A 15938-nucleotide genomic window follows, 5' to 3' on the forward strand; every position below is an offset into this window, starting at 1 on the left:
AATGAAAGGGCTTCCATGCCTAGCAAGAAAGGTCTTCCAAGGATCAACTGCTAGAAACCAAGTCAAATACTTTCCTCATAGCAAAATTCTCTGGCAACAAAAGTCCATTGTGTTATCCTGGACTTAGGTCTGCGCCACAGAGGAAATCAAACTACAGTATCTACCAACGCTTCTGGTCTTAGTATCCATGGCACGTACACAGAGATTGATAGTGAACCAAGAAAAGGGATGGAAGAGTCCCCAAAACACAGTGAGTAACTGTAGATTTCTCCACATAGTCACCATGACAAGAAAGCACTATCTGAGCAAGTAGGACACCGGCAACAAGGACACGACATGGGAACGTTTTTTTCTTTTAGCTTGTATGGCGAGTCGGAGCAACTTGGTGACAAATACAAGCTGAGCAGAGCAGCAAAGACTATTCTGCTACTGCAACATGGAAACAACCATCAGTCATGACAGGGATGGAAAAAGAGGGTTTTTAGACGCCCCTCAACCACCTGCCCAGCCTATGGATTTTGTGAGGAGTTGAAGTCCAGAAAGACAATGAGAAAATTTTATCAGTTAATATGGGCAGTGAAACCCTGAGAATAACCTGTGTCACCTACAGCAAATATAAAGGAGCAGGATGGCACAGAGTGAAACCAGAGTAGCACAGAGGACTGTGACTGGCAACTAGAAACTGATACTGAAGGTGCAACTGAAACCAAAACAAAATATTTAGTCCACCCAAAAGCAGCACGATAGCAGAAGTCAGAGGCTTGAGGTCCATCCTATAAAAATTACATTCTCTTTTACAATCATCCCAGGTGACAGAGTCCCTCTCAAAGTCCTTAAAAGAGATCCTTATTTCTTTACCCAAAGCCCCAGTCTCCATATACAGATACATAAGTACACACACACTCATGAACAAATCACGTCACTACTTTGAAAACCTGACATCTGTTATTTAGCACGCAGTTGTTCCAAATGCTGCTATCAATGGTGTACTGCTGCTATCAATGGTATACTGCTTCCCCTTAGATGAGGGGCTTGATTTACTGGCAAAACAGACAAAAGTTTACAGAGCTACATAGGCTATTTCTGATGGAACAGAACTGACACTGAAAGCACGATCTGCTCCCCAGTGGAGTCCTGTGGCAGAAATATATCATCGTGTTTTCTTTAATGTTTGAGCAATGGCATTCCTGATTACATTTCCTTATACTGTACAGTACAGAGAGCTGTATTTTTGTGAATGACTACACGTGCATACTGAAGCCCTGGAAAAAGAACAAGCATCTTCGGAAAGTTAGTTTCCCTTAACTGCATGCAATCTTCCTCCTTCCCCTAGTTTTATTTGTGGGTACAGTTCATAAGTTACTGCATTAGTTACACATACACAGCATTTCGCAAGGCAAATGAATCAAGGTTTTTTGCTCCTTGACTCCAAGAAAGCAATCTTAATTAAACCCCTCTATTCCTGCGGATGGGATGATGTTAGGTGTCATAATAATCGATTTTATAATCCTAGTTTCCGATTTACACAGATCTCAACAGAAGCAAAGGCTGTTGATATAAAACAGATCCAGTAAAGTACAGAAGATCAGTAAAGGATTAGGTTCCATCTCTGCTTCAAAAATCCCATCTCAACAGCACTCAAACAGCAGATGCCAAGCTTCAGCTGTGCAGTCTGTACACTAATTAATTTAGGAAGTCAGACCAAATTAACACAGGCAACACAAAGTTGGTTGGATTTCTTCACTTTGGTCATTTGCTATAAAACAATCTCAATTCACACCTAGAAACTGAAATCAAACACGTTCCAGCATCTGCAGCAATACTGGTATCTAAAAGATTAGGACAAAAATTAGCTATTAATCCTAGAACTGAATTGCTGACTAACAACAAACTAGATCTCAGATGTAATTCTTGGTCTAATTGTGTTTTGGGCTATTTTCTGCTGAGTACCAACTTGACTATCCTCCAGTAAAATCTGCAATAGCAAAACTGTTCCCAAGAAACTGGGTGCTGTAATGACCTTTAATTTATTTCACTTTCACAGACTTCCAAATGCGGGCTACAAATTCCTTCTTTGGCTCACAAGAGACATGTTTAACTCCGCATGTCTGCAGTCATGCCACTCCTTTCAACAGAAATGTCTGTAAGGTTTAAACATATACCTGTATTGGGAGTTATGATCACAGAGCCTGTGCACTGTGCTTATTTTGCTAGAAAGAAACATCCCATTGTTCTGCATCTCTAATGAGTCTTTACTGCCCTCTCACAATCACCTAGGTGATTTGGGTTGCCCCCAAAGTCTTTCAAATAGTCTGCAATTCCCTCCCTGCACCAGCTTTGGGTGTTTTGTTTATTTTATTCCACCCCCCCACCCCCCCAAGAAGAAACATGGAAATGCTATGCTTAGGAAAAAATACACATTTAAGCTACTTTCTCACCAACTTCGTATCTTGCTAAGCTCATCAATTATTAAAAAAAACCAAACAAACAACCGTCTTTTGGAGGGGTGATACACCAATGACAAAAATCCAAGCCTCATCTCATGGCAGAGCTGACGAACTGCTCTCCTCATTGTGTCCAATGACAGGACAGAGTGGCAGGACATGAAATACTCATCTCTCCAAAGCAAGAATGCCATATTTAAATAAAAAAATGGCAGGAGATAATATTACCTCCAAGACGAAATTACAAGTTTAAACTCTTACAGGAAAATATTCCTCTAAGAGCTTTAGCGACTTTAAAAGGTCCCTTTAAAAATCCTTATGCTTAATGTATTTTTAGACAAATATTTTTATGAGTACAAGATGAGCAAGTTCCCCACTGCTTTAGACTGTTCCTATGGAAACAAACCCATTGGCAAACAGGAGTCCTGAACAACTCTGATGCCACTCTCTGTACCCCGCTCCTTTTAGCAGGAAGAAATCACCATTTAGAAATCCAGAAGTCTAGAGGGCCAATTACGCAGGCATCAAGGAACTGCAATCAACAGAATCCAAACAAAGCTCTCCAAATCCTGAAGTGTATGAAATAGCAGGAGGCTTACTTACTGAGCATACTTAAGTCACTTTGCGCATGGAGAATGGACTCACAAAATTAATTCTGAATTGATAAATGCATGTCACATCAAGACAGCTGAGAATCCACATATTTAATCTGTAGATTGGAATCACAGTTTTGGTCTGTATGTGTAGGTAGTGCCAATTTTAAAGATTAAGATGTGATTAAATGATTTGTTATGAAAGAATAGATGCAGCATAGAGATGTGCTCCATAGTACTCAGACTTACTACTACAACTACTAACTTCTGCCGGAAGCTTCTGGAGGCAGATAGGGAACAGACAGCTGTTGACATGTATTAGCTTGCATTTGGTGTGGCGAACTAAGTAAACAGGGTGGGGCAAAGACTGCTACAGAGGAGAATTTAGCACAGAAAGATGACAGTGATTCAAATCAAGCACAGTCTGAGCCTGCCCTTCTACAATCTGGCACTTCCTCCCAAGACGCCAGATGAGGGCTAAAGTCTACAGCGTGTCATCATCGCAGAGCACATTTTCCTTTATCAGTCAGAGCTGCCCAAGGGCCAACGGCTCCATGACAGGGAGGTGTCAAAGAGCAAAATGCAATTCTTCAGTGATGTGAGAGAGGGATGGAGGTGCCCTGAGATTCCATATGCCTGTTATGCCCAGTGTCTTCCAAAGTAAAGGGAAAGGCAGCATGACAGTGCTGCAAAGGCTGTCACTGTCATTTCTTGGAAGACACTCTCCAGGAGGCCATTAAGTGTCCCCCGCTAGAAATAGCTCAGAACAGGAAAAATACACATCAAGACAAAACCTGTCAGGAACAGGGACAGTGAAGGAGTGAAGAATCAGGTGGGTTTTTGAGATCTAGTTCCATTCCAGTTGCTATGATCTTCCAGCATAAACCCCAAAATTACTCTGATCTTTTGGTACAATAGGCATCTAAACCTATGGGATTTCTTTTGCAGGAGTAAATACGAGGTCAAAGCAGTTTGTGGTATCTACAAAACAGGAAAGTGATGAAGAACTTTAAAGTACTTCAATCAATGCTGTGAAGTTTAACATTGCACCAGTGAAGTTTTACCTTTCCTACAGGATGGATTGCCTTTTAACCTCAAGAGAAAGTTTCTGCTTAACTCCCTGGGTATTTCCTCCCAAATACTTACTCCTTACAGGTGAGGATTTCTGGAAAGAGACTATGAGCTTCCTAATGTCACCTGTAGCATCACAGACCCTGGTGGTGCATAATCTATATGTGAGAATACCTACTGCTTTTGTGGTCAGACCTTGGTGAGTGGCTAAAAACCTCAGATAGCAGTATAAAAATAATGTAACTACCATGATTCATCCATTTCTATGCTCCAGGGAGAAAAACAGCAAGGAAACACTTAGTAAGTCCTCAATTTCATTTAACATCGGTAATGAGCGTCAAGCAAGCTGTGGGAAGCACAAAAACCCAACCTCATTCCAGTTGGAGTGGCATTTAATAAACCTAAGCAACTCTGGAAAAATAAAGATTCTCAGGAGGTGGGTGGCACATGGAAAGATTAATTTGTGTTAATTAGAAGTTGTGGAGGAGGAATATTTTGAAGGGGGGGAAGCAGTTTCAAAATTTCAGTGATCAATGTGATAAATACTAATTAGCCAATTATTTCTGCATGGTGGCAAGCAGCTTTCAAAATCATTTCTTCTGCAACTGTCACACCTCCTGTTAAGTGGCTAAGATGTGCCCCACACAAGCCTAAGACATAACTATTCCAAGCAGGACCAGTCTGCCTCTCAGCAATACCACTCCTTTTATCTTACATCCGGTAAGGGCAAACGAAGAGGGAACCGAGGCTCTTCCAGAGAATCAGTGTTATCTCAATTGGACATTCAAACAGAACAAGTGAGATTGCCTCTGCAAGTTAGTCTAAAGCTTGACATGCTAATGAGAAAGACTAGAAACAGAAACTACTGTGAACATCCCAGCTCAATATCAGTTATGTCGTAAGGCTGTTTATATACAGACTGCCATCCTCTTGCCCTAAGCACACAAGTCTTAAAACTCTGTGAAGTACTAAGCCCAGGATTCAATTATTCTTGTTATGAAAAAAAAAAAAAAAAAATTCACATCCCAGACTAAGTGCTGATGATCAGGAAAGAGAAGAGAGGGAGGGAAAGACAGAGGCACACATGATCCAGAAGACAGTGACTACTATCATCTTGTTAAGGCTTCTATGGTATCATCAAACATGAACTAACCTGGAGAACCATACTCATGTCTTGGTAACCTACAGATCTTAGGCATCACTTCCATTAGGGTCTTGACATACTGAAGAATCGTCCCTTGTAACTATGAGAAAACAGACGTGTGTAAACATGTCAATGTTATTGAACTAAGAAACTTTACAACAAATTGCATTCAAACTACACATGAATTGAACAAGCTCTAAAAATCTTGCATTTAATTCTGTCAGTAATCATCCTCAAAAAGGCAGCTTTCTCAAATGCATGCAGCTGCACTTCCCTTCATATGGCATTAGCCACCTTTTGCTGCTACAGGAAGAGTGGCACAACAGCTAAGGCCAGGAAGGTAAAAGAAAGAGGAAATAATGTTCTTCTCCTACAGACCGTTTCTATTGTCTAAACAACTTTTAGATTTTTGGTTAAAAAGTTGCATTTGAATGCTTTCAAAAGCAACAAGAGAAAAATCCTTTGCATTAGGTATGCCTGGAACAGCTCAAACTGGCTATTCTGGACATACCAGTTAAGACACACCCAGACTACAGCCAACCTGCCCTCCTCCCACGAGAACCCTATCTCATATCTGACTTCCTCATATCTGTCTCCCTGCACCTGAACATCTGCATCAGACATCACCAGGATACCTCCCTCCAGGACTTTTAACCTTCTTTATAAATGCCCAAACATTCAATGCCACCTTTAATAAACTGAGATGATTTACCACCCAAAAAAATGCCCCCAAAACTAACAAACCAAGACTCGACCCCAAACCACAAAAAGTATGTGTTTCCCTTTTTCCCTGAAGATTACACCACAGCACCCCTTCAAGCAGGTTCCAGCACTTCTAGAACATCAAAAACATCCTTGAAATATTGTGGGAATTAGCGTAAACAAACTGCCGAATGTGTCCCATGTCTGAAGGGAGATGAATGCTACAGCTGCTCTCTGGTACAGCTGCATTATTTCAGCAGCATGTTCCTTACAGGCAACAGAGAGAAGGAGGAAAAGGCAATTTCTTTGACTTAAACTTATCTGCAATGCTTTGTGACTGTATACACAGATACTAATAATACAGCGAACAGCCAGTCCCTCAGCATTCCCCTAGTTACAGAAAAGGCCTTTTCCCACACAAGATACCCTGGCTGTATGGATAACTTCTGGTCTGAGCATTCTTTTGAACATGCTTGACGCGATCCATTGCTCAGATCAAGCACAGAGATTAAACCTTCTTTGTTACGAAGGCATCATCTATCAAAGATGTTATTAACGAAAGTCCTGAAAAAGTAAGGCAGAAAGCACACTCCAGTTGTTCTCAAAAGATATTGACAAAGTGAATTTACAGTACAATCTGCAAATTGAAATCAACTAATCTGAAACATTCATACTTTCCCAGAGCTTACCCAGGACCTGACTGCATAGGTCTCCACAAATTAAATTCATCTCCAATGAAGAGTCCAAGTGTTTCAAAACATTGCTCAGGCTACCAAGGCACATCTTCTAGTGCTCTCAAGACACTGAGTGCTCTCAAACACAGTTTATACTGAATTTCAATGGAAGCAATGTTTTAATTAGTCTTATCTGAGATCTTACTTTCACTTTGTTGTTCTCAGGACTTTCCTGCCAGAAACCATTTGTAATAGCAGAAAATGAAAGACAATTGGCATACCAGGCTCTTGACAACTTTCAGCAACTCCTCCATCACCACAGCAATACCCTGATACCCAAGAAGTCTACAGATGACTTTAAAGTGAGGGGGGCCAACAAAATTCCTGTAGTTGCTGTAAATGCTGGAATATGCCAAATTCAGCGCCTAAAACAAGAGAACAGATATGATTAATTTCTGCTGACTGCATCTTTATAATAATCTCATTTAAACAGCTTTTTAAAGCATACTAAAAATAATAACTTGGTATCTCTCTCTCTCTCTCTCCAAGAAGTTAAATGCAAAGCTTCCCTTTTCTAAGGCAGGAACTCCAACCAAAATGTCTGTAGTAGCAAGAAAACCTTCTAAATACTGGTTTTTTCCACTTACCATTTATAAAACCATGAACATTTCTTCTTTTGTATTTTTCTATTTACACAGGTATAAAAGGATATGAGTACTCAATGCCAATGTTCAGATCCCTGAATTTAAAGCACAGCTTCTATTCCTCGATCATCCATTTTACGTACAAAACATCTTGAGAGAAGTTACTTCATTTTTCAGTTCCTAATAGGTGTTTTAAGTCTCTGAGGACTCAACTACAAAAAAAGCACCTTCTGCAGTTACTGCTCTCTGCAACTAATTAATAAGGATCTCTCTTTTTCAAATCCCTTAGCTGTACACAAGATCAAAGCAAATCTAAGCCTGAGATGCAACCTCACGGAAATTCTTCTGGAGTTGTATAAATACGACCAGGTGCTTTACCGTATTAATGACTATTTCTTCAAAGTGAACACAACTGTACAGACTGATGTTGTGTAGGGATTTAGGAGCTGTTTGCTGAACCTGCAGATCAAAGAGGAGTTAGCCAACGTAACATCCTCCATTTCTGTAAGTGTACTGTTCTCCTAACATCCTGAAATTTAATTTTAAAAGGGAATCTTGTTAACCATTCTCGCAGAAAGTTCTGTTGTGTTTCCTTTTCTTTTATACAGTTTTCATTCTAATATATGCATGAAAGACAGAACACTTAGACTTTCAACTCCACACACACCAGCTGTAACAGAAAATTTTCTTTCACCAGTATCCAGGAAGAACACTGACCTTCCCTTCAGTGCAGCTCCTACTCCAATTAACCATGCAAGTCAATACCAGATGCTGTAATACATGGCACTGCACAAAGAAACCACTAGGATTCAAGTCATGAAACTTTATCAAGCTCTTGGAGGATTTTGGTCTCATAAAAGAGCTTACAAATCACCTATCAGAAGAGGTCAGGATAGAAGATACACATTCTTATTTATGTTGTAAATCTCTATATATCCAACATGTTTTGAACCGTGGTCTTAGAAATGTAAAAATTAGATTCTAGACTGATATATAGCAAACGCAAATTTGGCAACAGGTTCTTGACCATCTTTTGTGGATGCCCTAGATGTACTTCACAAGCCCTCATGGGTCAAAAATCGTTGCACTGTGAAAGAAATACATGAAAGTACAGGCTCAGAGGAGACCATCTAAGTCAGAACAAGAGAGAACTAGAAATTCAAAACCAACTTTTTGAATCAGGCAACTCCTGACCTAAGTGAGAAACTTCCCATATGTTATCAAAACACACATAAAAACATCACATTAATTTTACCATGCTTCAACAACCACAAAGTTATAACCAGCAATTTATTTCTCAATGTGAAAATCCAAGCAGCTGCCAGTACTGAAATTTAGTTAAAGATTTAGTTATATTTCTTGCAGGCCTGAACTTCTGCCTCCATCTGTGTGATGAAACTATACAGCAAGACCGCCTGACCTACAGAAGGTGGGTTTTGGGGGTATTTTTTTTTTCTCACTTTGAGGGTCCTGGTGAGCAAGAGGCTGACCACAAGCCAGGTATGTCCTCATGGCAAAGGCAGCCAACAGCCAGCAAAGCTGCGTTAAGCAGAGCACTGCCAGCAGGGCAAGGGAGGCGATCTGTCACCTCTACTCAGCATGGGTGAGACACACCTGAAATACTGGGTCCAGCGGCAGGCTCCCCAGTACAAAAGGGACAACTGGAGAGGCCAGCGGTGGGCCTCGAAGATGATTAAGGGATTGGAGCATCTCTCCTGTGAGGAAAGGCTGAGAGAGCTGGGACTATCCAGCCTGGAGAAGGCTCAGGGGGATCACATCCACATGCCTAAGTGACTGATGTGGGCAGTACAGGCAATGGAGCCAACTTTGCTGCGCGGTGCCCAGTGACCAGACAAGGGACAACGGGCACAAACAGGAAATCCTCAGAAAAAACTTCACTATTGTGAGGGTGGTCAAACAGAGAGACTGTGGAGTGTCTGTCCTCGAAGATATTCAAGACCCAACCAGACACATCCCTGAGCAACCTGCTGCAGGTCACCCTGCCCTGGAGAGTCCCCTGACCTCAGCCACCCGTCAGTCCAGGAAGTTCTGTTCTAAGGACTGTGGCCTTGTGCTGATTTTGTGGAGGAGGGCCATTTCCAAATGAAACACTTTTCTGGGAACACAAACTAAAATAGACACTTGGTTAATTATTAGACTCCTAATACACGATGCAGTCCTGCTACTACATCAGAGCCGGCTAAAAGACTGAACCCTCAACACACCCCACCACACGGACAGCATAAAGCTGCACCCCTCTAGTACAACGTGTGCATTTCCATAGCTCTCCACAGGCACAAGAGGTTTCTGGGGCATCAACAGGGGATAGAACTGGTAAAACCTTAGGAAAATTTGTACCGATGAATGTCCCCATCCACTAAGCACTTAAACAATTGTCCCTAAAAAGGGAGATTTAATCTTTTGCTTTTGCTGTTTCCAGTCAGGTAGGTCTCCACAATAAATATGCCCACGCTATCTATTTAACTATAGCACAAGAAGAATTTTACAGAATTTTACTTCAGTAGGTTAAAGTGTTTCACTGCTATAAGGTTAAGGGTAAGGAAATCTTCCTCACAGAGAAGAAATTTGTCATAGAAAAGCAAGCCCTAAAAACTTGATTTCAGCATTTAAAGACTCACTAATACATAACAATAAGAAGCCAGCCAATCTAAAAATACATCTTTCTTTAATGTAACCCTCATGGGGAAAGTACCTAAAATGGTCCACCTGTAAATGCTGGATTAGCGGAGCGTTATGAACCGTGACAAGGGATTTAGAAAACACCATCACACACCACCACTGCTTCCCCCCCATGACGCACAAAAGCATAAAATGCTTAGGGAAGGAGCCACTAACAAAGGGGGGTGTGGGTGGAGAGGGAGGGAAGGAAAGGAGGAGTTCATTATTTTATAAGCTATGCTTGCTCCCTCCCCTACTTAAAATAAATAAATAAATAAATAAAAGAGTTGCTAGTTGCTGATGTCATCAAAGTGCTAACATTAATCACTCACAGCATCACTGGTACAGGCACAAGAGCATATAACAGAGATGTTCAGGCAGTACACTGTCCAAGGAGAGACAAGCAAGAGAGGGGGGGAAAAGACATTTTTCTCCTGTATGTTCTTTGAAAAGCAAGGCAACAGCATCTTTAGACAAGATGTGCTCTTGCATGAATTTAAGTGGAAGAGACAAAGAAACCATGCTACCAGCAGCACCGCAGAAAAAAAACTGAAAGCACGAAGCAATGAGCATTCAGTCCAGGGAATCCGAGGGGAAGAAAAAGCTAACTGGCAAGCAGAGATCAGGCAGGAAATAACTCATGTGAAAAGGGATACAGAGAACTTAGTGTTTATATCATTTCCACAGCAGCAACACCGTATGAAAATTCTATTCTGAAATTTCCATCAGGAAGTGACGGTAAGTACTGACATTTTAATCCATAAAACATCAGACGGGTTTTCCAACATTTACATGTCAGTAGTTATGTGTCTTCCAGTAACTGGCGTTTTGTAATAACATAAATGTATTATTGGTGTTTAATTAAAATCCAAACATTCTACATACAAAATCCCGTGAGGATGAAACTATTGTCTCTAGACTGTGTTAGGAAGAGTTCTATAGAAAATAAATTATAATTTTAAGTAATTGGGATCTATCAGCTAAAGAGAAGACAACTGAGCAAGTAAAAGCTCTCATCTTACTAATGCGCCCGATTTTAGTATCGGTAGAAGCTGGGTAGATGCCAAAATGTGTCTGCCTAATAAGTTTATTTGAAAGCAAACTCAGATCCTTTATATTGTTGCTGTATCAGAAAGGGTTCACTTATCACATGATTAGAATAGCAGCGTCTACCCAGATCGGTCATACCTAAGGTTTTACATTATAATGAAAATAAATGTACATCTTTTTCTTCCCACTTCCCAAAAAGTTTAATCCAAAAGCCATGAGCAGCAATTTTCGTACATAAACAGTCATAGAATTCTTACTATTAATGTAATATAACTACCAAAATCTCACTAAAATAATTCATATTTTGCCAGGTCCCTATATTGTATAAAATAAAAGTATTACAGAATAATTTCAGAATGTTATGAACAAATCTTACAAGCTTTCTTCAACAGGAGAATTTTCAATAGCTAATTTAGTCAGTGACTTTGCATTTTAAATATGATCATAAAAAAAATAAATTGATTTTTACAATGAAGTCATAAATAATTAAATACAGTGTTACCATCACGGGCATTTATCTTCATTTAAAACGTAAGAGACTTTCACAGTGGAAAAAACTTTCACGACTACCACTAGAAACTGACTATTAACTAATATGATCAGATTAAATTGCTGAGGTAGGCCCTTTTTCAAAAGTTACCCTACAACAGGAAAAAAAACCCCAACATGCCAAACAAATGAAAACACCCAATGGCTGTTATTATAATATATTCTCTAATAGCCGTGTTTAGAAAATTGCAGAAAAGAGATGTTTTCCTTTCACTGTTTACTGTGGTAACACAATGAATCTCAAAATATTGGAAGTTTTTTTAATTTTGATTTTATTGTGAGGAGTATAAGTTCAGTGCAGCCAGCCTATGGAATTACATTCAACCACTTAAGAACAGAAAAGAGTATTAGTAATTTTTTTAAAACCCATTATTTACCCAAAAGGTATGCTATAGTGAAAGTTGTATTTCACTAGCTAAGCTTAGCTTGAGAAAGCTTTTCCAAGAGGCTGACTAGCATCAAGACTAAATATTGTGATACTGATGCCACTGACGTACAGTCATCACAGCCACTACAGTGGCTACAGATGTGCTAACTCACCAGCAAAAAGTGGAGAATATTGGCAAATAAGAAACTAATGTAGAATTATACTGGAGACAAAATAGTATCTGGTGATGCTTCCACATACTGTTTTGTTTTTCAATTGATTGTGACTGGCAAAAATGAAGCCTTGCGGATGGTAGAGGAATTCATCCCTCATTATCCACTCCTGCCACTCCTCTCTTCCCACTTAATGTAAGAAAATTCATTACTCAAAAAAGCAAGATTTGAGATTATATAAACCACCAAGTAAATAAAATGCAAGATACTCCGACTAGAGCAAAAAACAACTGCTGCATTTCTTTTTCAGACATTGAAAAACAAAAAAACTGTGAGAGGATGTAGTACCCCAGTTGCAAATTCTGCAAAACATACTGTCTCTCATGGAGACAAGATACAACTGATCACCTGTACAGGCAGCAGCTCTGGCTAAATTTCTATAAGCATATGTTTATTCTTTCACTTGAGAAAGAAATACATAGGTTAAAATACCTCTCTCAAACTTCATGAACTCCCCACTCCCACTTTTACACAGCAGTACCAATGATAAGAGCATAGTTTCCTAATAAACTCCTTTCCTAAATTACAGAGCACTACGATTAAGATCCTCACGACATCCCCAGCGCTGCAGCTTCTCAAGTTACCTCCCTGGGAAATAAACATCTTCCCTTTCCACAGCAAGGTCAGCACCAGGCAAGAAAAAAGCCCACCCCAGCAACATCCCAATGGGAATAACCGTCCAAAACATCACAGGAAACACAGCGATGGTGATTTGGCCAAAAATGGCCGGTTGTGTCGACAGCTTTTATAGCATCATGTACCACCCTAACTGGAACAGCATGCTATCCAGTTATTCAAGAAAGAGCTTTCAGAAGGAAGAGAGGGTGCCCACCAGTCTCTCCTCCTATGTTGTTGAAAACCTAACTCCACTAACAACATACATTGTGTGTGTGACCTGCCAGTCCGCAAACCCCTCCAGAGACCAATGCAGAGTTTTTAACACGCTGGAACAAGACCCGGCATCTGCGAGCAACACCAAGAAAGAGCTGGCACTGGGCATCTGGCTCACCAGCAGCATCCTGCTCCTCATCATCGCTGCAATCCTCCTCTATGGCTGCCTGCACCTCCTGTGCCGCAGGAGACAGGAGTGCTTGCAAGGGCGAAACAGGACCTCCAAACAAGACCACAGGAAGGTGTGGACCAAAAGTGCAGCATATGACCCAGAGGAGCTCAGCCGGCAGCGCCAACTGATGCAGGACATTGAGGAAAAGCATCCAGGTGGCATCCAGCTGGCCACAATCATAGGGAATCCCTCAGCGTGCAAGGAGCCCATCACAGCAGCTTCCAAAAGCTGGGAACAAGTGCCAGCGACAGGACAGTGCTCTGCTACAAATTAAGAGACCTTTTGTCAGGGAGATTTTAACTACATACAACATTCCAACTGCTTCAAATGCATCACGTGCACAGCTGGCACTCACAACGGGGAGCTCCAACCGCTCACTGCACTCCTGGCTGCCCCTCTGGTGTCACGTCCCTTTCCAACAGCCTATACGCAGCCAGAGGTACTAGGAGGCAAAGGTTCAGATTCCCAAGAAATGAGCACTCCATTACTCAAAAATGAAGCATGGAGCAGACAACTGGTTTACATGTCAAGGTGATTTTTTGGTTGCTTTTCTTTAGCCTGAAACAGCAAACAAATATAAAAAAGAATCACAAGTGACCAAGAAACTTTTTTTTTTTTTTTAACTAGCATAAATAAAACTGAGTAGAAGTTTTCAGACCACAACCCAGGCTGCTGTGCCACAGGCAAGTGGAACATACACCCCGAGTGCAGTGGTTTGCCAGCGTGACTTTTACCCCCACAATCCCAACTGCTTCTCAGACTACACACGGCAAACTACCACACTCAGACCACACACTTTGCCGACCACGGTGCTCTCCCATAGCTCCCATCTGAATGAGGTCAGTCTCAGCATGTAAGCTAAACTCACCAGGATTTTAAGAGTATCTTCCTCTATCTTTGAAATTTTGCCTGTCTAAAACATAAGCAAGATAGTGACTCTGTAAGGACACTTCCAACGAAACTAAGTAAATACCCTCGGCTACCGTATTTCGCACACTTCTGCGCCCACCACCAGCCACCTTCTGCGCCACTCCCTGAAGAAGAAATGGAGTTCAGAGCAACAACTCCTGGCTCTTCCTTTTCTCTTTCCATTTCAATTCTAACGATAAAACTCATTCACCAGCTGCAAATTTCTATACAGCCACATAGTACATTTTGTGTAATGAAGGGGCAAGGAAGTAAAACATGCCAAAACATGTTTTATTTTTGTAACAAGAAAATCTGCCGATCATCACGCTCTGCCTTGAGCTTCATGGGGCAAAGTGCCAAGAAGGACCCACTGGACAGAAATCTGTTCACCCTCACAACATAGCAAGTCTTGCCTGGCTTACGTGTAGAAGTCACCCTGTTTTAAATCTCTTAAGTGCATTTGCATTCCATAAAAACATATTAAATCTTAGTATTGCTGTATAGTAAGGTATGTCTAAAAAACAAAAATACACTGTGACTGCAGGCATTTTAAACTGGCATTGATATGAACATATGTGTAAAGTCAGCTCTTGTTGACACTGCCTGGTTGTACCAGTAAAGGCTGGAGAACTGCTAGCTGGGCAGCTGCCATCCCTTCCCACCGTGCCCTGGAAGCCAAGGGGTTGTAAAATTTTGGCGAGAGAATGCCTGCTGAACATTTCACAGCAGGCAGTGAGTCTTTTCAGCTACTGTATTTTGACAACATTTCCCACAACTTGTGAAAGATACCGACTCTCGTGCTGCTAGGAAGACACCAGCTGGCTAAGGTCGATGCATCTTCTTTACTTCTTTTCTACTAAGATAGGTAGGATAGACAGGAACGCGCACTGAATGGAGGCGAGTATTACTTTTAGAAAACACTTCAAAAGGTGTCTTTATTGTGGTGTTAGCAATAATGTGTTCTCCACCTCCTACATAGCATTTCTTCCAGCTGACATGTTTTTCTTTGTCTTACACATCAGTCTTAAATAAACTGTGATGATGACAAGTTTACTGCTGTTTTAAATGAAGGCATTTCATGAAACAGACACAGAAAAACTATCTTCAGAGCATGAAGCCAACACTACAGGTGCATTACCAAAAAGAGGCAGCTGGGTAGCAGGGACAGAAAAAAATGCTTTAAAATGATCTTGTAATCAAATTAACAGTAACACTTCTCTCACTAGGATTTCATCAAAGAGAAAGAAAATATTTTAAAGGGATGGAGCCAAAAGACATATATTCTCATCTCCGCCTGTGTCTGGGGCCCTTGAAAACCTTTTTATTTCTCGGCATCTCTGTTTCTTTATTTGGGTTTTAAGGGAGTCCAACACATGTTTTTATATGTTATACACACATGTATATACTATACCAAGAACAAGGAGCAGTTCAGTCTTGAAGCAGTGTTGAGGCAATTCACCTACTGAATTGTGTTATTTATACACAAACACATATATACAAAAAGACATATGTATATATCAGATTGAGAAGGCAAGGAGCTACTATGGAAGTGCTCCCAGAATGGGATTTCTCTCACCTAAATATGAAATCATTTCACCCAAGGAGTTTACCGTGTACTACTTAGACAAACATTCATAACACCCCACGAGCAACAGACCATCTCAACTGTTGCAAATGAGCAACGCATAAGGAATGCCATCTGACTTCTGCACTAGCATTGAAGAACTCGCGTCACCACACACTCACAGAGCTACACAACTCTTCAACTCTTGGTCAGAAAGTTTTATTACACATTTGTTCAGGTTGATTCTGGCAA

The 15938-nt window shown here is 40.8% G+C and overlaps 2 protein-coding genes across 3 annotated transcripts in view; one reads left to right on the top strand and one right to left on the bottom strand.

The window, feature by feature from the left end:
* Positions 1-15938, bottom strand: part of CYFIP1 (cytoplasmic FMR1 interacting protein 1) — a 76138-nt gene that overhangs the window by 9559 nt on the left and 50641 nt on the right. Inside the window, exons 24-25 of the mRNA XM_055703420.1 lie at positions 6910-7053; positions 5262-5352 (exon numbers count right to left, since the gene is read on the bottom strand). Coding sequence (XP_055559395.1) covers positions 5262-5352; positions 6910-7053 — 235 coding nt within the window. The remainder of the gene's footprint in view (positions 1-5261; positions 5353-6909; positions 7054-15938) is intronic.
* LOC114015676 (fibronectin type III domain-containing protein 9-like) lies at positions 10275-13570 on the top strand. Of its 2 annotated transcripts, none has more exons than XM_027804353.2 (2): positions 10275-10689; positions 12769-13570. In XM_027804353.2, the coding sequence occupies exon 2, from the start codon at positions 12816-12818 to the stop codon at positions 13485-13487; it is 672 nt and encodes a 223-aa protein (XP_027660154.1). In that variant the 5' UTR covers positions 10275-10689; positions 12769-12815; the 3' UTR covers positions 13488-13570. The 2 variants fall into 2 exon arrangements, with proteins under 2 accessions (XP_027660154.1, XP_027660153.1); XM_027804352.2 differs by having other exon boundaries at positions 10283-10689; positions 12680-13570.

The sequence above is a fragment of the Falco cherrug genome, chromosome 2 (genome assembly GCF_023634085.1).
Source record: "Falco cherrug isolate bFalChe1 chromosome 2, bFalChe1.pri, whole genome shotgun sequence".
Taxonomy (NCBI): domain Eukaryota; kingdom Metazoa; phylum Chordata; class Aves; order Falconiformes; family Falconidae; genus Falco; species Falco cherrug.

Bases quoted from the DNA above. Each gene is read 5' to 3' on its own strand.
- LOC114015676 (XM_027804353.2), top strand. From the start codon at position 12,816: ATGGGAATAACCGTCCAAAACATCACAGGAAACACAGCGATGGTGATT.